This window comes from Hippichthys cyanospilos, chromosome 4, assembly GCF_059441005.1.
Source record: "Hippichthys cyanospilos isolate Australia breed blue-spotted pipefish chromosome 4, RoL_Hcya_1.0, whole genome shotgun sequence".
Lineage (NCBI taxonomy): Eukaryota > Metazoa > Chordata > Actinopteri > Syngnathiformes > Syngnathidae > Hippichthys > Hippichthys cyanospilos.
The window spans coordinates 9,230,575-9,252,788 of record NC_142372.1 but is presented as its reverse complement, the minus strand read 5'-3'; the positions used below and the strand labels follow the sequence as shown (position 1 = coordinate 9,252,788).

The 22,214-nt window shown below is 40.2% G+C and overlaps 1 protein-coding gene across 2 annotated transcripts in view; it reads left to right on the top strand.

The window, feature by feature from the left end:
- Nucleotides 1-22,214, top strand: part of unc13c (unc-13 homolog C (C. elegans)) — a 118,244-nt gene that overhangs the window by 3,630 nt on the left and 92,400 nt on the right. For both annotated transcript variants that reach the window (XM_088412518.1, XM_088412517.1), the window contains exons 2-4: nucleotides 6,992-11,228; nucleotides 21,587-21,609; nucleotides 22,139-22,185. In XM_088412518.1, the coding sequence (XP_088268644.1) occupies nucleotides 7,166-11,228; nucleotides 21,587-21,609; nucleotides 22,139-22,185 (4,133 nt within the window). In that variant the 5' untranslated portion in view covers nucleotides 6,992-7,165. The remainder of the gene's footprint in view (nucleotides 1-6,991; nucleotides 11,229-21,586; nucleotides 21,610-22,138; nucleotides 22,186-22,214) is intronic.

The following is a 22,214-nucleotide window of genomic DNA, read 5'->3' as shown; positions in this document are numbered from 1 at the left end:
ATGAATGATCTTTGCGTTTGCAGCTGGTCCGGCGGATGCGGCGGTCAAACTGATAAAATGCAAATGGGGCGCAAAAGGTGATACAGTCATCCGTCATCCCTTCCGCCTAATTCCTGCGTCATTACACCCTAACGGGACAATGCCGGCGAGACCTCGCGGGTATTATCGAGTCATTTGTGTGGCAGGGCGAGCTTGGGTAAGAGGCTGAATGCTTCATTTGTCAACGCCTAACATGCACATGTCAGGATGCTGGCTCCGTGGAACATTGCGAGGCGGCGGACTAATTGTTAATCAGCACTCATTTAAGACGACTGCTCTTTTACTGTGATTTGTTCAGACAGCAAGCGGACATGGAACGTACTTTATGTTCCACAACAGAAATATGTGAGACAGGGGGTGTTTATTTATGCAACTGTTAGTGAGGGAAGGTGAAGGAAGCAGTGATATTACAGTACCTGTCAAAGGTTTGGAAACACCCGCCATTTCTCCATCACTATTATGAATAAATATTGATGCAATTATTTGGTGAAAAAATACATGTTAATCCAAACAGAATGTGTAGATTTTTCAAAGTAAGCACTGTTTTTGACCAGATATCACCTTTGCACAGCTTCGTATTTTCTCTGTCAGCTTTATGATGTGGATTATGTTATAGGACTGGAATGACTTTCATGCAAGCCGTGCATTAATAAGGGTGAGTAGTTAGAATTTTTTGACTGGTGGTGCATGTTGCTTTCGATTTTTGAATGTGCGGCTTTAGTAAATGAGGACGAACTAGTCGATGTCGATTCGACTTTCATCACATTAGTGTTGACTCAAAAAAAATGTAAAGTGTCCAACCCCTACAAGCTAATATGCTAATTCTAATGCGTGACGAAAACATGGTTAGAAGCTAAACCAGTCAAGTTCAATGAGCTCTAAACATTTTCAGTTCACCTTCACCAAGCTGCCATAATAATAATAATAATAAATAAATAATAATAATAAATAAATAATAGTTTTTCAAATAGTCTAACAAGCATGTTTGCTTGGAAAATGGGATTCAAACCCAGAAGCAGTCGATGTTCCCACCAGTATATAATGAGACTTCATCAAAATACAAAATGGACTCACAAAACCAACAGGATTAGCTATCATGGAGAACTTCAGAAAAATGAATGGAGGTAGCGCTTTATCAAATCAGATTTTTGTGGAGATCCATGCATGTGGTGCATGCAACAAACTCCTCTTCAAAAACACACACCTCCTAAACAACACAGCCTACCCATCAGTATTTGTAACTCATAAAAAAATGATGCTGATCACTCTTTTTCAAGGCTATTTAGCGCATCCAACAATACTGCAGCTCTGCGTAGCTTTTGGCTTCAGCATGGTCGTGTTTCTGTGTACTCTGGCCGAAAGGAAAATGGCGGCCAGCCAAACTTGGTGTGGGGGCGGTATTATTTAAATTAGTCCAACTGATATCACAGAGATGGAATGGCTATCAAACAGACAGATTTTCTGCCTTATGAGCTCACAAAAGATTTAACTTTGTTGTGTAATTTCACACATGATGGCACTCCAGAGACCCAACTATTTCACATACAAGCAATTCATGTGAAACAGTGTCTTTGAACTGAATAACTGGTTGTTTTTCCTTTTTTCCTGTGGGAGGAAGGCAGATATCTATTTAAGTTAAATTGTCTGAAGTGGCGGTTGTAATCACCAACTAATTGCGCATCCATCCCAGATATTTGAGAAAATAAGGTATATGACGACTATTTTATGATAATACTCCCTAATGATTGCTGTTGTTAGCTAAAACCAGCTACTGCTAGTTTTAGAACATTGCCATGTTTGAGCCACTATTTGGCTCAAATTAATTAGTTTCTTCTTAGTTAAAGAAGAACCCATTTGAAGACTTGGAGCACATGTATAGTTTGGGTTTGAAGTATCGCTTTTGTGACACCAGTTCTCAGTCCTGAAACAGTTCTGACACATCTCATGTATGTGTTTTGTTGGACAGCTGGACTCGCTGATTTAGCTCACATACGTCGTCGTGTTTTAAAAGAAGCCATCCATTAGGAGTGAGGCTTATCCCCGAAAGGGTCACGGAGGGACTGCAGCTACTCCCTGGAGACATCGGGAAGAGGGGCGTTGTTTATTGCTGAACATGTGGTCTATTGATTTTTTTTTTCCTTAACCATCTTCCATTCATGACTGCGTTCACTGATAAAACCGCAGGCCATTCCAGCCGCTTTTACCTTCACTTTGTTCATTTTAATTCACCTCATTTCACTCATTATTTCTCCCAATCTTACTTTGGCTCTTGTCTCCTCCCCTTTTCCTGCTCATTACATTGTATTATTCAAGTGTGCAGATCATATTCAATTATTACTCCCATTTCAGTGCACAAGCCACAATACAGGGAACCGCTGTAGAGGAACTCGCTTATTTTAGATTGTCAGATTAAACTGAAAAAAAAGACAGTTTTCCATTTTCAATTATGTGGTTCATCTCACGAATGCATAATGATAATTTCCTGATGAGATTATCAAAATGGTAATGGATCATAAGATCACGTATTCATGACATCTACTCAAAAAGACTTTACATATTATTATATATTAACTTTTTAATGATTTGTATACAAATTGGGAAATCTTTTTCTGAATTTGTGTCAGTGAACAAAATGTTCCATACTTCCGCCTCACTGGACGATAATGAAAAAATCCTTTATTTTATTTTGCCAGACACCTTTCCCTTAGTTATTTGGTGAAATACTGCCTATTTGTTGTTTGTGTGCCTTCTCTTTACACATTCAAAAATTTTGCTAAGGAACAAAGCTAAAGTGTGGTGTGGGTCAAAGGTTAAGCTAGAAGGTAAACGTCACATTATGTACATGCATTTGGGGTGCCTAAAAACAAACAAATAAAACAATAATAAACTGGGCTTCACATTTTGCACTATATTTATGGTTTTATCTCTTTATTTACTCATTTATCAACGTTCTGATGAGCCATCAATTGGTCTTTTTTTGCTTTTCAAGGCATGGCTCCGTCTCTAGAAATTACTCAGGGTTTGAAACGTAATAAAATATGCATTAGTAACACATTGATTGGCATTTTTACTTGTTGCGAAGTGGCAACATACTGTAAATGCTAGTATGCTCTTTTGCTGCATTTTTTCGGATTCAATTGATCTATACGCGGCCGTAGCCCAGGCAGTAGAGCAGTTATTTCAGTAAACGGAGAGTTGTCTGTTCGAATCCTGTTCTGTAAAAGATGTCTTTGTGCCCTTGGGCAAGACACCTCACTTTCATTACCTCCGGTTGTTGATCGAAGGTAGGCGCAATATGGCAGCCAAGCCTCTCATCAGCCTACCCAACGTAGTTTACCACCACTGGTGTATGAAAGTGTGAGTGCATGAATAATGTATCCATTGTAAAGCATCCTTGAGTGTAGAAAAACACTATATAAAAGTGATGCATCATAATCCTTAAGCCTCGTTTATGGGCAATGCTTTTAGATACTGTAACCCTTAGAAGTTTTTTTTTTTTTTTTTGCCATTTGGGGGTCATTTTCTTCCACATCATTCTCACAGTATTTTAGCCAAGGCATTGCACACTCCTGGTTGTGTTATGACTAAGTGGTTGTTCCATGTTGAACTTTGATATGTTGTCACCATTTGGATGAAGTTTCAAATGCCCAGTGTCTTCGTTCAATACTTTTCCTTTGATGTGAAACGCCTTTGATGTAAAGATTAAAGGACTAGACAAAATACCACACCAGGATTAAACCCATGAATGATTTCCTCCACCCTCTTCACAGTAAGTTCATGAAAGCAGTCTGCATGTAAAGTCTGCTAAAAAATTTCACCCTTGCGGTATTGAAATGTGTTGCATTATTGAAGCACCTGAGGACTCTTTCAAATAATAGGGGGAAAAAAACATAGCAACTTACACTATGACTCTTAAGGCAACAGCTTGCATTGTTATTTGAAACAATCACAGTCGTTTGTATTTACTCATTTAAAGCTGCAGGGGTATGAAGGGCCCATATTAAAGCACCATGTAATTCCCAGCATCCTTCCCCCTTAATGCCAGCTCATCAGCTGGGGATATAAACATTGAATTAACAGTATTGACTTCCTTTTAGGCACCTTGGAGAGGGAAGTGATGCCATTGAAGCCCAATAATCTTTTGAGAGAGAAATTGCATTTTGACGCTCTCGTAATTTTACAAGGAAACAAGAGCGTGTGAAACAGCCGTCTGGGTGTATTTGTGTCTAAACAGGAAACACTACTGAGGGAGGTGTCAACAACACTCGTCGACAAGAGGTTGTTTGGAGGATAATTGGCAATCAACCTGTGCTGCCCTTCGGATATGAGAATGTGTTTGCCTTTTTGGTATGCCCTGAGCTGGTCAGGTGATTAGTGTTTTGGATGAATTTTTTATTGGATTACGATGAATGAGGTAGAAGGCGCAACAGTAAAGTTGCAGCTGGGCAGTTAAACAGACGAAACAGGCAACAAAGCTCTGTAAGGTTGATGGGGTAATGTAGAAGAGTGTAGTAATTAGTTCATGGGGCTTTCTTACTCACGGTTATGTTTGAGGAATGCTCCATCCGAGATGCCTAACAATTATTCATTAGACAAATGAATCAATTTGTTTTTCACTGGCGTGCAAAACAATGTTGTCAAATAGTTATGTATGAGGATTCCATTATTTTCTGAAGGATCTGTGCTCAACAAGGCCAATAATTGTACTTCACCTTAATCGTAGTTTGAATTATGGAATTGTGTTGTTTTTCGTCCCAACTGCTGCTTACTATAACTAACAGTAACAAGTCGAAGGTAATGCCCCCATTGGCATGATAAATAGTGATGGCAAAATGAAGTGTCAACTTTGCTTCATGAACCATTTGTTGCATTTTCACTCTCCTAGATGGAACTGTTGGTTTGAAGAGATGGGTTCAAGAACGGGAAGTCGGTATACCTACAGAAAGACAAGAAAGACGTAGGAGTTAAGTTATATGGTAACTTGTTCCTGAAGCATCTCAAAGCTTCATTTTCCCATCAATGACAATTCCATACATGCGTTATAAATTTTATAATGAAACCATCATAAAACAGGTCAACGTTGTTGATTTATAACTCGCCACATGAGAGAAACTCTATCATTAAATGAGGACCGCTTGTAGCATCCCCCCCCAAAAAAAAAAATAATCAGCAGTCCCAAGGAAAATACTTTACAAATGCAGTTCCCAAGTTCCTGCTGTCAAAAATGTAAAGGGTGTTTCTGATGAGACTGATGATAAAATACAAGTGTTGGTCTTTAAGTATAAAGATAAATATATATCTCCATGCCTCTCTGAATTAATGCACCAATAATGAAGTAAAAAAAAAAAAAAAAGACACACACTCAGACACACTGATCTAATAAAAAGAAAAGAACAGTAGATGAGAGTCGTCAATCAAATGTTGTGTGTGCCCACACTGTCTCCAGAGGAGGTCAGTCAGTAGAAGTTGTGTAGGTGGGCTATGACTGCAGGGCTAGCGATGTTTAAAATTGAAACAGCAGTCCGTGAGGAATGATGTTAATGGGTTAACTTGACAAAGGTGTCCCGAAGAAACCCTAGCAACACGCTGATTAACTCCGACAGGAGTATTACATCACTTCTTGGTTTGTGCGGCAATGTCAAGGCATATCAAGTCTTATTTATTTTCATGCTAGGTGCGTAAGTTGCGTCAAGTTTTTATGGCTATATACAGGTTTTCACTAAACATCATAGGCGAGATGTTAGTAAAATACCACTCTATTTTCCATTTTTAATCATTGCGCATTTGAGTTGGGGCCAGTCCCAGCCGAACTAACAGCAAAAGGCTTTTTTTTAAATTGCTAATTGCACATGATTACTTAAAATACTTTAATCATTATTTAGACAAATTGTTGTTTCAGATATTTTTTAATTAATCTATTCATTCAAAAAGCTTGCTAACAGTTACTGTTGACATGCTAACTATGCTATTATAACGACTGACATCAAAACTGCCCAATGATCACATGAACAAGTTTACTGTGGGTTTTTTTTCATCTTTTGGCCAAATACCCCTATTTTTTGTCAGTAGTGTAAAAATCGCCTGGATATGTAATGGTTTCACAATGTCTACAGGAAGACAACTACTGCAATTACTTGTAAAACAAAAACTGCTTGAACAACTTGTGTTCAATTTCATAAGTTCACCTGTTCTACTAAGATGAAAAGTGGTCCCCTTTTATCATTTCCATTAAAATAACTGGGGAAGTCTCATGTCTAATGTACAGTACAAGAAGATCACATATTTTAACCAAAGGAACATGCTGATATCTTTCTCTATTAAAGCCAAACAGTGAGGATGTTTTACAGCTCATTTGATGTGTGCAGGTCTTCGCGGGCATGAGGCTGTAGTATCAATACTGTAAATCCCAAGACTAATATGAAACAGCTGCCAAAGCCTCTGGATGAGAAACACTGCTCTTTCGAGTCAGTTGGCCAGTTTCTCTCATTGATAAACAAACGTTCGCAGCAGTAACTCCATACTGTTTAAATTTTCAACACGATGCTTTCGCAAGTGTACAGTCTGCTGCACCCGTGTATTAGCAACACATGATTGATTCAAATACTAAGCCATACACATCATGGCTTTGCACGTGAAATAAATGGCAGCACAGGTCATTAACTTTCAACGTTTAATTAGTTCATACGTCATACTTGTTATTCTAATCAATAAATGGAAAGCGGTGCACCGAATCTGACGATGCCATTCGTCTTGTGTTGGAACTTGATTTGAGAAAATTGATATTTTTTACATTCATCACTGGATGACTCTTTTGCCATTATTTAATTTTTCATTGATTTTTACCATTGAGAAATGGCATTTTTGCTCACCCTGTATGAATTTATCATCTGTTCCGTCTCAAAGCGGAATCCTGCGAAAAAAAATGTAATGTTTTGTTTTTTTCTCCTTTCAGGGGGGATTTCCTTTACTGGATTAAAGACAACAATTAATTGCTTCACCATATGGTTCTGGCAAAAAGAGGTCCACTTTTCACAAAAACAAGCTGACAATCCTAACAGTGCCAGAGCTCTCTTCCTCATGTCCTCCTTCTCTTGTTAATGCTACAAAGTTTTCAGGGTTGCCATCCATGGTTTCTACCCTCATCAAGATTATATCAGCTTACATTGAAAAGATTTGCAAAGGAATGTTTACAAAGAAATTGGCAAACCAAATCAAGAAGAAAGAGAGAAGTAAAAATAAAGAGCCAACGAAATTAACCACTGACCTGCAAGGACATAATCCAACTCTGTCTAACACAGTGAAGACCACCGTTAAAAAGATCTCCAAATGTTCCTCAGCACGTAACGTATCACTGGAAGACGACGACGGCAAGAACGACTGCTCATCCTTGTCACCCACTTTCAGTTATCGCGTGGCCATCGCCAATGGACTTCCTAAAACTGCCCCTTTTTTGAATAACAACAATGAGAGCATATTTCCCGAGGTTCTTTCAATCGACTCAAGCTATTCCGACACACTGAGTGACGCGAAGCCTATCCGGAGGCTGGATGAGCAAAAATCGCACACTATGCCAGTAAGACGGAACCGGAAGAGCCTCATCAGTCTGGCTCCCTCCGACGGGAGCTCCGAAGGAGAACGAGTCGAACGCTCCAGTCTGCACACTCTCCGGCTGGGAGCTCTTCGCAAGTTGAGGAAATGGAAAAAGAGTCAGGAATGCGTCTCCTCGGACTCCGAGGTGAGCAACTGGAGGAAGACCCTCGGCATCCGGAGCAAGTCTTTGGATCGGGCGGGGCGACATCAAAAAAGCTCCACTCTGGAACCTGGTTCCTCCTCCACGGGATGCATCAGTCAGACACAGGATGTCATGGAGATGATCTTCAAGGAACTTCAAGGGATCAGCCAGATAGAGACGGAACTGTCTGAGCTACGTGGCCATGTTAACGCCCTAAAAAGCTCGATCGACGAGATCTCCAGCAGTGTGGAAGTAGTTCAGAGTGAGATTGAGCAACTTCGCTCAGGATTTGTTCAGTCTAGAAGGGAAACACGTGACATCCATGACTACATTAAACAGATTAGCCACCAGGCCAATAATTCTACCCTACGTTTCCTCAATGTTCCCGAAGAAAGGTCGGAGAAAACAGAACACATTATATTTAAATTACTAAAAGAAAAAATGGGTCTCACTGATGCTCATAAAACAATTAAAATTGAGCTCGCTCACAGGTTAGGACAACAACGAGAATGTTCTAATGCAAAACCTCGTCCCATCATAGTTATATTTGCAACGCCCCAAGATCGAGATTTAGTCTTGAAAAAATGCTATAAACTTAAAGGAACTGGAATTACAGTTTCTACCGACAGCTTAACTCGGGAAGGGAAAGAGCGAAAGGACAAGACGATGTCCTCCTCGCAAACCTACGAAAGTATGGATATTAAGGTATCAGGGAAAGATAAAGTAGTAGAGAGTGATGACTGGGATTCCATGGACAGTGACAAAGAGTTAGATGAGCTCAGCAGAAATAAATATGCAATGGTGATTTCAAAGCCGGCTCACAAGAGCAAATCAGAGAAAAAACGATCCCACGACCACAGCCGGTCAGGAGAGGAAGCAAGCTACTCAGGTGCAGTTCACTATGCCGATGACACATACTATGATGCCGACAAGCACGGCAAAGCATACTACTCTGATATGACCTCCGGTTGGCTCTCTCAGAGTGACTATTCAACGCCGAAACTCAGTCGCTCTGAATCGGACTGCTCAAAACTTTGCCAGTCATACTCTGAGGACTTTTCAGAAAGCCAGTACTTTACACGAGCCAATGGCTGCTCATTGTTATCCTCCTCAGACCAAGAACTGTGGCAGAGGAAACAAGAAGATATGGCCTCATCTTGGTATGCTAGCCCTAGTCACCCACTCAGCCATGAGAATCGACCTTATGAACACAATGAGATGGAAACAACTGAGACTGTTGACAGCGGGGTGAGCAATGGACTCGTTTGCATGTCTGGAGACAGAAGCCACTACAGTGGCTCACAACTTTCCCTGCAAGCCGACTTGTCACCTTGGAAAGACTGGCATCATATAGAGCAAGGAGCCGATTCAGGTTTGGAAGTGTCCATAGAGGTCAGCAGTCCATTTGACCCATCTACCATCCCGGGTTTCCCAGAGAATATCACGAAATGCCAAGAAGTTGATTTACAATTTGAAGGGGAAGAAGAGTTCATGATGCTTGACAGAGAACCTACCCTACCACCAATAACCACCCACATTATTACACCCGTTGTAGAACGTGAGTCTACCAAAGCACATGCACGCCCGACTAAAGGGAGCTCCAAGGGGGTAGCAAAAGAAAGTGCCAAGGTATCATCTAAAGATACCTCAAAAGCTACTGCTAAGACTACAAATAAACAAAGTAAAATTGGGGCAAAAGATGAAGCTCCTAGAATACAGGAAAAGGAAACTATAAAAGTATCTGCAAAGATTTCAACTAAAGTGACATCGAATGCCACTCCAAAAGAGCCGATGAAAGAGAAGAAATCCGCTGTTAAAGAGACCCCTCAATCCTTAGCTAAAGACAGTCCAAAATCTATAACTAAATATTCTGCAAAACCTGCTGTTGAAGATGTAGCTAGAGTCGCACCGAAGATCATTTGCAGTGAAACAGTTAAAGTCAGCAGAGCAGCCCCAAAGGTTTCCCAGGCAATGACACCAAAACAAAGTCCAAGAGAGTCACCAAAAGAGAGCCCTAAAATCACCCCGATAATGAGCCCAGCTTCAACTCCCAAAGAGTCCCCAAAAGAGTCCCCTAAAGAATCGCCTAAACAGTCCCCGATGGTTGGTGTTAAAGAACCCATACAAGGCACACAGAAACTTCCTGCTAAGGAGGTTACCAAAGAAGCTGCAAAGGTTCTCCCAAAAGAAATACCTAAAGTACAGAATAGGGAGGGCAACAACAATAAAGTACCCCCCAAAAAGGATTCTAGCATTCCAAGCAAAGAAGCACCAATTATTAAAGAGACCCCAAAGGTGTCCGTCAAAGAAGCCACTAAGGCATCTCCTAGTCAATCACCTCAGGTAGTCTCTCCAGATGCACCAAAAGTAGTTGCTAAAGAAGCCCCCAAGGAAGCTTCAAAAGCCGTCCCCAAGGAAACATTTCTTGAAATCGATGTCAATCACAGCTTTCACCAATCTCAAAGTAAATCCAATTCAATGTACCGTAGTCAGAGTGAGATTCGAACAGAAAAGGTGGAGGAAGTGCCCAAGTCATGGAGCAGCAGGCTCAGTATAGACCTAAGTGAAAAGTCTTTCGGTTTTGGCTTTGGTTCTACACTGCAAAGGGCTAAATCAGCTCTGGAGGTCGTATTGAAATCCGGCCCGCAGAATACTCCTGCGCCTCCTGAAGAACCCACAAACACTTCTTCGTCGTTCATGGGGCGTTTCCGCACACTCTCCACCTCAAATTCACCCTCTGCACCTGATCCTGCTGCTCACAAAGAACCTGTTTGCTACAAACCAGAGGAGGTGAAAAAAGCTGCCGAGGTGGAAGCCGCAGAACAATCAGAGGATGGCGAGACCCACTACGTTGAGGTGATGGAACAGGTTCTAGCTAATTTAGAGAACAGGACTAATGTTAATGAAACTGAAGACCTTGTTCAGGAATGTGAGTCCTCTCAGGACAATGATGCATTTGAGGACGACAAAGCTTCTCAGGACAATGACGCCCCTCAAGATTTTGAGACCTCTGAAGATTTCGGCGCCACAAGAGACAACGATGCAAGCCAAGAGGCACACGTCCTAGAGTACGACTGCGGCCTGGATGAGCAATACGACGAGGAGTACAGCGAGGAGTATGAAACCAACGTGACTGAGGACACAGCCGAGTATGATGCCATGGTGGAGTACTTGGACGTGGAGGAACCTGATGAGACAGAAGGCAACGACATAACCGAAGAGATGGAAGAGGGCGATGAGGATATTGAGGAAATCGAGGAGCTGGTTGAGGAGACCATCGAGGTGTCTGAGAAAGTGGATGAACATGCAGAGGATGAAGGTAAAACCATGACTGAGGAGAAACCTGCAGCTGCAGAAGCTCCGGCAAAGAAGCGCGTACGACCGACATTTAAGGAGGCTGCTCTGAGGGCGTACCGGAAACAGATGGCTGAACTGGAGCAACAGATCTTGGCAGGAGGTAGGGCTCTTTCACATTGCTAACAATCATTGTGATATACATGGTTCTGACAACATGCAGTGAAGACAGAAATCTCCCTACGCTAGGCACTATCATCCTAGATCCTTCTTAGCCTTTCTTTACAACACCTTTGCGTAACTTTAATTATAATGTAGTTCAAAAATCGAATTGAGCTAATTGTTTTGACATGTGCTATGACACAGGCATGTTATTGTTTAGTGCTTGTGAGTAGGAAGCGAGGGAATTTATGAAATGTGAATAAAGATAAATGGTCTGTAATTTGGCAATCTAGGACATTGTTGTACTCACTGATCGGTGTAAGAAAGAAAAAGTCCACTGAGGTTATGAGGGTCGACATTTTTTGATTGAGAGATTTTTATGTAAATTATCCCTGCAAACTATATTTTTCAAACACCAAACATTAGCATTGTAAAAGAGAAAAAAATATAGCTATCAGTGACCATAGTTGCATGTAATAGGTGGAGCACCACTGTAATGTCTCCCTGACTGTGCATTTTGACTTTTTCGGCTAATGGAGAAGCGCCATTTTGACAAGACTGACTCACTGACGACAGACTGAATCACCCTTTGGGGTTGCATGTTCGAGGTGAGGCATGCAATGGATTCCGGGCATGGGACTCGTAATAAAACGTGCGACGGGTTACTGACTTCTGTCTTTTTATTTTTTTTTTACCTTGTTGGCACACATACAGTAGTTTGAGCCATTTTATCCTTTTAGTTTGTGTTGCCCAATCATGTTTTCCCCTTGACTGTCAGAAACGATCAATGTCATGGTCTTTGCTGGTTTCCACTGTATTAAACTTCACCACACAAATAGACGTGATAGGCAGTACAAAACATGATCTGTCTTGAGGTTTTACACCAAAAGTACCCTTAAGGTCAAACACAGTTCCTGGATACACATTGCCTTCTTATTTGTGTGTATTTTGTACAATTTTCTGAAATAATGGAATTATAAACAATCTGATTTATAATTGACATTTATAACACCGTAAGGGTTGTTTAGGCTGTGTAGGCTAATTAAAGCTTAATCCTTAATGGGCATTAAATGTGTAAAACACAGTGCACAACTGTCAATAACTGGGCTTTTTTTTTTTTTTTTTTTACTGGTCTGTCATTTACAGTCCCGTCAGTACGTGTCAGCGATACTGACAAACTGCCCACCTCTGGTGCCACCTTTTGCCACGTGGCAATGTGTTCTTACACCGGCATGGAAACTACTTCATAGTGTTTGTAACCTTGAGATACTGGACTATATATTGATAGCTCCATAAATCAAGACCTCTTGTGCACACACATTTTTGGGAAATACTGAGCCAGACATCCTGTTTGGGAAGTTTCTAAAGACCTAATGAGAAGGCCTAGCCTCTCTCGAAGTTTGCGGAGATTCCCTGGTGACCATGACTCTACTGATTCAGTATAATTTGAAATCTTGGGGTATCACCTACACAATACCAGAGGCTCTTCTCTTCCTCTAACTGCATTTTTCATAGCCACACTTTCCTAAGAAATGATGCACTAAGCATAAAAAGGGTGTACCTCCTTCAAACTTCACTAGCAGCAGACCTCTATAAATATTCCAAGCAAGGCTGACCTGGTTACAGAATGCCCTTGGGAGTGTGAATTAGCATCTGAATACAGACACTGCTGTAGCCAGTTGAAGAAGGGGAAGCTGGCAGGAGTGGCAGGCACCAATGTTGAGACTCCCTTCACAGCTCGCAGACAGACCAGCCAGCACGCATCAGAACACACTCATGACGAGCACACATTGGCTACATGGGATGAAGGCGTAAAGCTAATGAGGTGTAGAATATGCATGTGTGTGCTTCCAATTATGGCCCTCTTTTCACCATCTGTAGTGAGATGTTTCTTTTGTCGGATGCATTTCTGGACACGTGCTGGCTACTGTCGCAAAGAGTGAAATATTTAAAGACACCTTTGGTAGATTTTATTCGGGGGGGGGGGGGGGGGGGGGGGTCTACACAATGGAATTCTGTTTCTGGGCCGACAACTTAGTCTTAATTTGGATATAAATCAGAGCAAGACATAGGGTCAGGGTTAGAGTTGACCATGAGTAAACTATGGTAGCAAAGTTGAAAAGTAGTTTAAATAAGCGCAGTGGCAACCGTGGCGGCATTCCTGTGTCACGTGAGGAGATGCCGCTGTGCCAACTACTTAATTGAGTGCTCCAAAAGTTGTCTCAGGACCCCAATAAAATAGCTTAAAACACCAGGTCATACAATTCTGAATTTAGAATAACATTTTATGAATTGTCTCAAAGGTAAATATGTCACGTCAAATTATTTAGTTGCAGGTTAGTGTGTCACAATGACTCTGACAGATGAATGGCAACTCTCATGTCACAAGTTTAAAACTGTGACAGTGTGGGATGTCTCTGTATCAGACTACCAAAATGACCTTAGGTGTCAGAGGCCTATTTAACTCAGTGTGTGAGAAAATGAATGTAAATACATGCTCACAGCAGTAACCTGCAAACGTTTACTCTTACTTGAAAAAAAGTTGCGTGTGACTTAGAGTGTATTATGTGTGCGTTTTCTGTGATGCTGTGCTGGTCCTTAGGCAGTGCTTGAGTCTCAGCAAGTAATGAGTGCTGTAACCAACTCACAACTAATGACTCCCCGGTCTTTTAGAAGCTAAAATTATGTGGCCCAGAGAGCTGTGAAGTCCTTAACACATTTCTCTTTCTGTCACAAGTTAATTCTCGTGGAAATAGTTTGCAGTAATAGAAATGACAGATCGTTTAATTAGCTCTGCCGAGGAAGTTTTCTTTGGTGCAGGTATTTTTTTAACAGTAAAGACATTTTTCATGTTTTCAGTCCTGTTTGTTTGTTTGGCCTTACATCTACAGTGAGCAAAAACTTATGTTGTATGTAAGGCTGTAGTAAGACTCCTTGGACTGGTTGACAACCATGCACATGATACATATAGAGACAAACAAGACAATCATTCTTACTTACACCATCACTGAAACTGAGCTCATCAAGGAAATCACAATACCATAAATGTCCAAGTGCTGTCAGTCAGAAGAACTAATCACTTTAATTTTGGGACTGGGGTGATAACACACTTGTAAAGGAATTTGCACCTTATCAAGATCCTTATGGAAAATGAGAGGAGTCTTAGATGCTACATAAATCCGAAATGGTGGTATGTTTTCGCACAAATAATTTCAAATAAGCTTTTACGACTAACCATTTAGCTTGATGGGGATAAACGTTATTGCATGCATATATTAAGAATGCAGTTTTGAATGGTTTATATACATCGTCCATCCATCCATTTTCTAGGCCGTTTATCCTCACTGGTGTTGCGGGCCTGCTGGTGCCTATCTCAGCTGTCTACATGCTGTACACGAAGGACACTCTGAACTGATTGCCTGCCAATCACAGGCCACACAGATTGAAAAACCATTCACACTCTTAAACACATCTAAGGACAGTTTGGAGTGTCAAACATATTTACGGTGCATGTTTTTAGAACTGTAGAAGGAAACCAAAGTACCTGGAGAAACCTCATCCGGGCACAGAGAGAACATACAAACTATACCTAGTTGCCTTGTTCACACTACAAAGTAATCAGTGTTTATTTACCTGCAATTTAGATTTAGCATTTTTGATACATTGTTAGGTTCAGGTCATGCACGGTGTGGTTTTACACCTCAAGTAAATGACTGCTTTCAAAAACATTTAAAACTACAGATTTTCAAATTCAAAGTAGGCAAGTTTGCAACTTAGGCTCTAGTGAGTGGCCATAAGACTCGAGTCCCCACCTCTGGGAGATAAGTGAGCACTTGGACCCGCAGTTTACATCCAACATGTATTGACCCGGGTATAGAGCAGAATCAGAGACAGTGCAAGTTGCGCCACAACCAATTTAGCTCAAGACCAAAGAACAAAGCTTTTCGATCTAGGTGCAGACGGCAATTAAACTCGCGACAGCTGTCTGATTACCACATCTATGCCTTCTTCCAGGAAGCGCTTCCATCCAGAAATGCCTCAGTGTCACATTTAGCACTGCGGCTTGCCACCTCATTGTGCGGGTCTGTCTGTCAAAATGCAGGTTAGAGTGTGAAGATAAACAATCATTTCATTGAGGACTCTTTGAGCACGGACGCCTTGCAACGCATGGGTCAATGGCCCCGTGAGCCAGAAGGACCCGGTTGAGTAGTCCTCGCCAACACTCATTGGCATGTGAAGTGTTAGGTTTGGATCACGAAAAAAAAAAAAAAAACAACTGAAATCGGTCCACTTGAAAAGAAACCAACAGGTTGCGGAAAATGCTTTCAGCGATTTGTCATCGTGCTTGCCAAGATCAGTAATTACATCCTCAGATGCTTCACTCTGAAGTCCCGATAGGGAAAGGCAAAGAACATTAATTCACTTTTCATTTGATCCCACTGACTCATCCACCACTCTACCCACTGAAGCATACTTTTCATTTCAGATGAAATGCACTCTTTGTTATTGTGTGAGCATAACAACTTTAAAATATGCTGCAACAGTTATTTGGTGATAGGTTTTATTGATGACACTATTTCAGAATGTCATCTTGTGGCATCTCCCTATTATCTTTTGTCACTACTAAACGGCAGTGATTTTTTGCGTTCCCTCGCTCAGTGTTGTCCCTCAGTGTCAGTAACAGGGTGAGCAACAGAGCATGAAGACCATTCTTTAGCCAGTTTCATGCCCACAATTCTATCTGAACCCAATGACCTCACTTCTTTTGAGAGCAGCAATGGCTTGGGTCACTTGAAGAAAAACACCGGCAGCAGCCACAAAGAGGCGCACAGTTGAAGGCATGCGTACCAATGTGTGATCACAGCTTGATTTATTATTCTGATGTTATTCATTATTCAAAAATCAAATCATGGCTTTGTTATTAAAAAAAAGCCCATTATTACTGCAAAAGTTAGTTGCTTGAAGAGTTATAACTTAAAGCCTTTTTTCCAGTGATTATCCATTCAGCATTATGTAAACAAAATGAAACTGAAGAATGTGTTGACATCTGAAATGAAGGTCAGGTTGGGCTTGAATATGGAGATGGTTTGCTTTAAGTGACCTTGATATTTTTATACAGTCATGATGCTGCTTGGATTCTTTTAAAATGAAATCTATCTGAATAACAAATGGTTAGATGATGTCTTTCAACAGTTTGCCATTACTTTACCAGGAAAAACGTTTGACTAAATCCTGGTAGGTTAACGCTTGTATATAATGGAAAAAACCATAGACCAGCCAACCGAAATTGGCATAGATGTTTGTGGAGATATGACTGATGACAGAGGTCTTTTTTTAGCTTGCTTTGTTTTACTTTTAAAATTTCTGTTTTTGATAGATCGGCTTTGCAAAGGTCACGCTCACTGAAGGCACCGCCCCCTGGTGGTCTCTAACTATTTTGTGGGTCACCACATCGTCGTTATTATAAACAGTCAAACGACTGCTACTTTAAGACTCACAGAGCAGTGATACACGTTCATAATCATATTTTATCGTTGCCCTACTTAAGAGTTGGTATGTGATGCCTGGTGTGTTGTAGCTTAGTTGAGGTCCCTCTCTGCCTTTGCTTCTTGCAATTCTTCAATACAGATGGCACTAAACCAGTTTACTATAAAAAAGTGATCATTCATAGTAAAGTCGGGAACGCTGACCCTTCATATATCAGCAAATCAATTTGTATTATTTTCTGACATTTTTGTTAGGTAGTGTGCAGTAAGCTTTTTTTAAAATATAAAATATGTGCCTCGGCTCAGTGAACATTTGGCGAATACTGGTCAATGCCATTGATAGGGAGCTTGACAGCAATGCTGTAAAAAAAAAAGAATGATTATACTTTTATTATCCCGCTCTCCTTTGACGATGGCATTTTCAAATCCTCTCGTAAAATATGACCTCACGTGATAAGCATCAGTAAAATCCCTTGCATCGGTTTGAGACAAGGTTAAAGCTCTTCACTACAGTAGAGCCTTGTGTCATACAGCTATTACTGAATTGGGGGCTTGTTTTTCCATTACGTAACAATTGTTTTACCCGCTCTGAGGATTTTTCCCCCCCCTCCCCCGGTGCGCATGCACCTCTGCCTGTATGAGTAAATAGAACAACACAGTATATATTTACTGTGTCTCCATTGTATCCATCCTGGAGCGAATGTTGTTGTGTATTTTCCACTATCAGCCAAAAACAGCCTTTTCTGCTCTGGTGAGCGCTGATCTACGCGAGGTGTGATCACGCGTGTCGGCTGCAAGATGCTAAATTTACTGCGATTGTTACTCGCGCAACACTTTTGCCCACGGCATGGGAAGAGACCTCAGGCGCTATCTTTTTTACTTTTTTTTTTCCCCCTTAAGATTTAAGGCACCTGCGAAATGAGGTTCATCTCGGCCGGCTGTAAGGCTTTTATCTTGTGCAGCTGTGGACGAGAAATGGCTCAATCTTGTCAGGCTGTGGCTCAGAGTAGCTTAGCTGATTGCTGTCCATGGTGCCTGCACACACAGCTGAGTGCTGTTGCTCTGCTTGGGTGCAGCCACATCCGGCGCTGTGTGTTGTGGCCTCGGTCACAGCAGGCCAAGAATATGCTCCGCGTAGGTATACCGTGTTTACAAAAAGGGATTAAAGTCTTCATGAGGAACGGCCGGCATTGATTGGTTTGATTTGGATACTTTTGCATGAAGCAGATTCACAATAGGACAAGGGTGTAAAAGGTTTTCAACTCATTCATCAAAAAAACATCTTTTAGAAGTCTGGGTAAATTTCGTATGGAGTAAGATCACTGTCAAAAAGACAAATTTATGTTTAACCATTCAAATCAGTTTCTCACGAGGATTGCTGTCTGTGGATATAACTCTCTTTTCTGTGAGTTTGAGTCACAATAAGCAAATTGAGATGACGTCACGCCACGCAACCATGGAAAGTAAGTCGATCTGTGAGTTATCTGCCGCGGATGCATCAAGCAGTGATGGCATATGGTAATGGTGTGGAATGCGGAGCTTTCAATTGCTCATCATGTTTTAATGTTAAGAATAATGTATGCAAATTTTTAGTGATGGTCTTTTTGACAGCGATCTTACTCCATAGTTTCAGAAGGACATTTTTGTCACCCATCCTCTGAAAGGCACATATGCAACACTTATGGATGTTATTGTTGTGACCCGGCTTTTTCCAGTATAGAGTAATGGCACTCTATAAAACTAATTTATTTCTTTGCATTCTCTTCTATTATGCTTTATGATTTTTTTTTATGATTTAAAACACCAGCAAATTATTTATAATTATTACCGTATTTTCTGCACTATAAGGCACACCTTCAATGACTAGCATATTTTAATTTTTTTTTCATGTATAAGGCACACCCCATTATAAGGCGCACAGAATAGAAGGTACAATACTGGCTGGGATTGCGTTAAGCATCCACTAGATGGAGCTATCATAAGTAAATGACATTGATTCTTATTCATTCTTATCAGAAATGAAGAATAAATATGATTTGTGAAAAGTACTATCTGAAGAATGGGGAAAAACCATTGTTTAGATCAATGCCGATAACTTATCAAGAGTTAAAAGAATAAAATGATTATTAATTTATTATTCATTTTTATTATTAAAACATTTTTTAAACAGATTGCCAACAAATACCTTAAAATGTTTTTTTTTTTTTTTGGTTTAAAAAAAATTGTGCTTTCTTTGCATTTTTTGCATCCTGTCCCCATATGTATTGCTTCAAAATTGGAGCATATATAGAACATCAAAATTTCAAACAGAGCATTATATACATTTCAATTGTTTAAAAAAACAAATAAAAAAAATAAGAACAGAAATACAGGGGAACGTAGAATTTACATGTTGATTGAGTTTTTTTTCGTCAAAATTTCGTGAAAATTCGAGGTGCATGTGCTGTATAAGACGAGCTGTCAGCTTTTGAGAACATTGAAGGCTTTTAGGTGGACCTTATAGTGCGGAAAATATCGTAATTATTAAAGAATAAGGGAATAAGAATAAGAATAATGGCTAGAACAGATAACTGAAATTTCACTCATTTCTCCAATCAAATTCCTCCAAAGTTATCTTGTTAATTCTTGATAGCCACTTGGCATGGTAACATGTTAACGAAGGTCTTACAATAAGCTAACAAAGTAGTTATTTTGCATCCAGCACAGGTGATTCAATGCTATCTACTGCATACAGGACACGTAAATGGAAAATTAGAAGATCTTTATACATAAAAATACAACATAACCACAAATGGGAAAACTCCGAAACCAAACTGGATGAAACATTATTCAGAAAACCAGAATTGCGAACTAAACCAGAAACTAGAGAGGTAGCTTGACATGCCAGCTTGCAAACTTGACTTGGCATTCTGATAATGTACCACTGAGTATCTAGAACTTAAACACTGTCAAATAACAACCCAATGTGAAATACTAAAACAATATTAAGTGTCATTGTAACTGCATGATACAATACATCAACAAACAAACTTGCCACAGCAGTCAATAGAGGACCCTATATCACAAAGGGGATAAAAACATACAAAAGACAAAAAAGTACATGATCAAAAGGTGACAAATACATGACCATAATGACAAAGGTGAAAAAAAACATGACGATAGCTACCACCAAGCAACCGAAATCACAATAGAAGCTTGACATTGTATTGATAAGCTGGGAATTGAATCGTCCTCCTTTATTTTCATTCAGTGGCATTTTTGCGAGTTGATTACCTTCCTGGTGGGAAAAAAGCAGTTTTAGTTGCAGAGTGCTATTCATATTTTAATGTTCACTCATTAATACTGTAATAGGTGCTAACTTTCAAGTACACTGTGCATCATTTAATATTGTCTGAACAGTCCTCTTGACAGCATGTCAACAGCAAGCAAAATCGCCTGCGGTTGTTTTAATTACGACCACAATTTAATCACCCTCTTATGAACACCTGTGCTTAGTTTGTTCTACGTTAGCTCATGACAGTGCCGCCATCTATCATACGCGGATCAATAGTGGACTAATTACGTCTCTGCAGTCCACCTTGCGCTCTTGTGGGTTGGTCCGTAAAAATTGATATCTGACACCAAACTGCTCGCCGCTCGGCTAATGTACCGTGTCAACATGCCTGTTAAGGTGCGTGCGTTCGATCAAAACTGCCTTTTATATCGTGTCGCATTGATCCAAAGTATTAAATGTGCATGGTTGGTCATTCAGCTCAGCGCTTCTATGTCATCACACAGAATGTATAAAAGTATATGCTCCATTCCGAGAGGCCTTGTGTGTGTTAACCAATTCTGTTGGTGCGCCTCAAAGGACTTGGATATTTGGAGAAAAGTTAATAATTCTGCATTCAAGAAATGGGACCCGTATGCAGAATTAAACATAACCACACAGGAAAATATTTTACAATATCAAAGGCAAATTTGCTTTAAAATGACAACGTTTTGATTAGTTATAAATTATCTGCAAATGAATCAGGAGTCTTTTCACTCTATCACAATAATGAGATAAATTTTTTTGAACTGAAATATTGAAATCAATTATGTGTTCCATGATATTCGTATTTGAGATGCACCTGTGTACTTTTACATGATGTGCACAATGTCTACAAGCAGAATGGGTGATCATTTAATTGGCTGTTAAATATGTTAAACATGTTATAAAAATCTTTTTGAAAATTCTCCTCCTGATTTTACACTATTATGACACACAATGACGCTACCTGAAGCAGAGGCCAACACAATTCCCCAAATGTCGGCCTCATGTTGTTTTTCTTGGGACTTGAAACTCATTGATCTTGAATAAATAATGTCTCTGTTGGTTCAACAAATGTGTGCACTTCTACTTGCCTCTATTGCTGAATCTGTGAATAATAACAACTGTACGACTGAAAGGATGTGGACACTTTTATTAATCAGTACTAGCCTATTTTGGACCCTCTTCAAGTCCAACACAGAAAAAAAAGTGTAGATACCTGGTATTGAATTTCTGGACTCCTAAGAAAATGTATAAGAACATTTCGGGGACTGATTGAGTTAAACAAGGTCTCGTAGCATTTATTTGGTTATCAAAGAAATTATCAATTAATCTGCCAATTTCTGACACTTTACTTGAATATACTGTCTTTTTGTTTGGTTATGATAGAAAACATTGGCTTTTGATAAGATATCTACCATGCTGAGTTAAAAAGGCTCTAATGATAAGCTTTACACCAGAAATTCTGTTATAATATGACTGTTTTCCTTAGATCACAATGTGAGTTACAACCTTATTCACTGATTGAATGCTTATGCATGTGAGATGCCCTTGATTGAATACTTTATTTTCTTCTTTCAGATTGCAGCGCTTTGGATACTCAGGTTTTAAGTCACTGTTTATTATTACAAAGGATGTTAACACATTTGCATGTGTGTTTAAATGTGAAGTAGAAAATGTAATGGTGCACCTGTCATATGTTAGAAAGAAAATCCCTGCATGTGCAAAAATAATGATAATAATCGTCGTGATCTCATCCCAACCCATTATGCTCTTACCCTTTTTTTCCACCCAGAGGAATTTGTGTGTCGTATTATTTTGGTCAGTGAACAAGGAGCATTACACAATAGGCATATCCGGGCCTGAAGCACCAAAAGCGACATCATTTTCAGTCTTGAGCCTACAAATTACATTGATGTGGAATAATTTGGTCCATTTTTGCCTTCGGTGCTTCCCTCCCTTCCCGCTGTGCTCTCCTTTTCCTCCTCCTACTACTCGCCCATCATTTATTTTATCCTGAATTGACTCTTTAATGTGGGAGTGTTTGGTTATGAATGAGACGTTTCATGATTGGCCACGTAGCTAGTATCCTGCGGTGTTTTATTAACACCGAATTTGTCTTCTCTCCTGCAGCCTCGCAGTATTTTGGACCCCAAAGTGCTGGGTTTGCAGTCTGGAGGGTGAGTGGTTGCTCACTTTCTCATCTGGT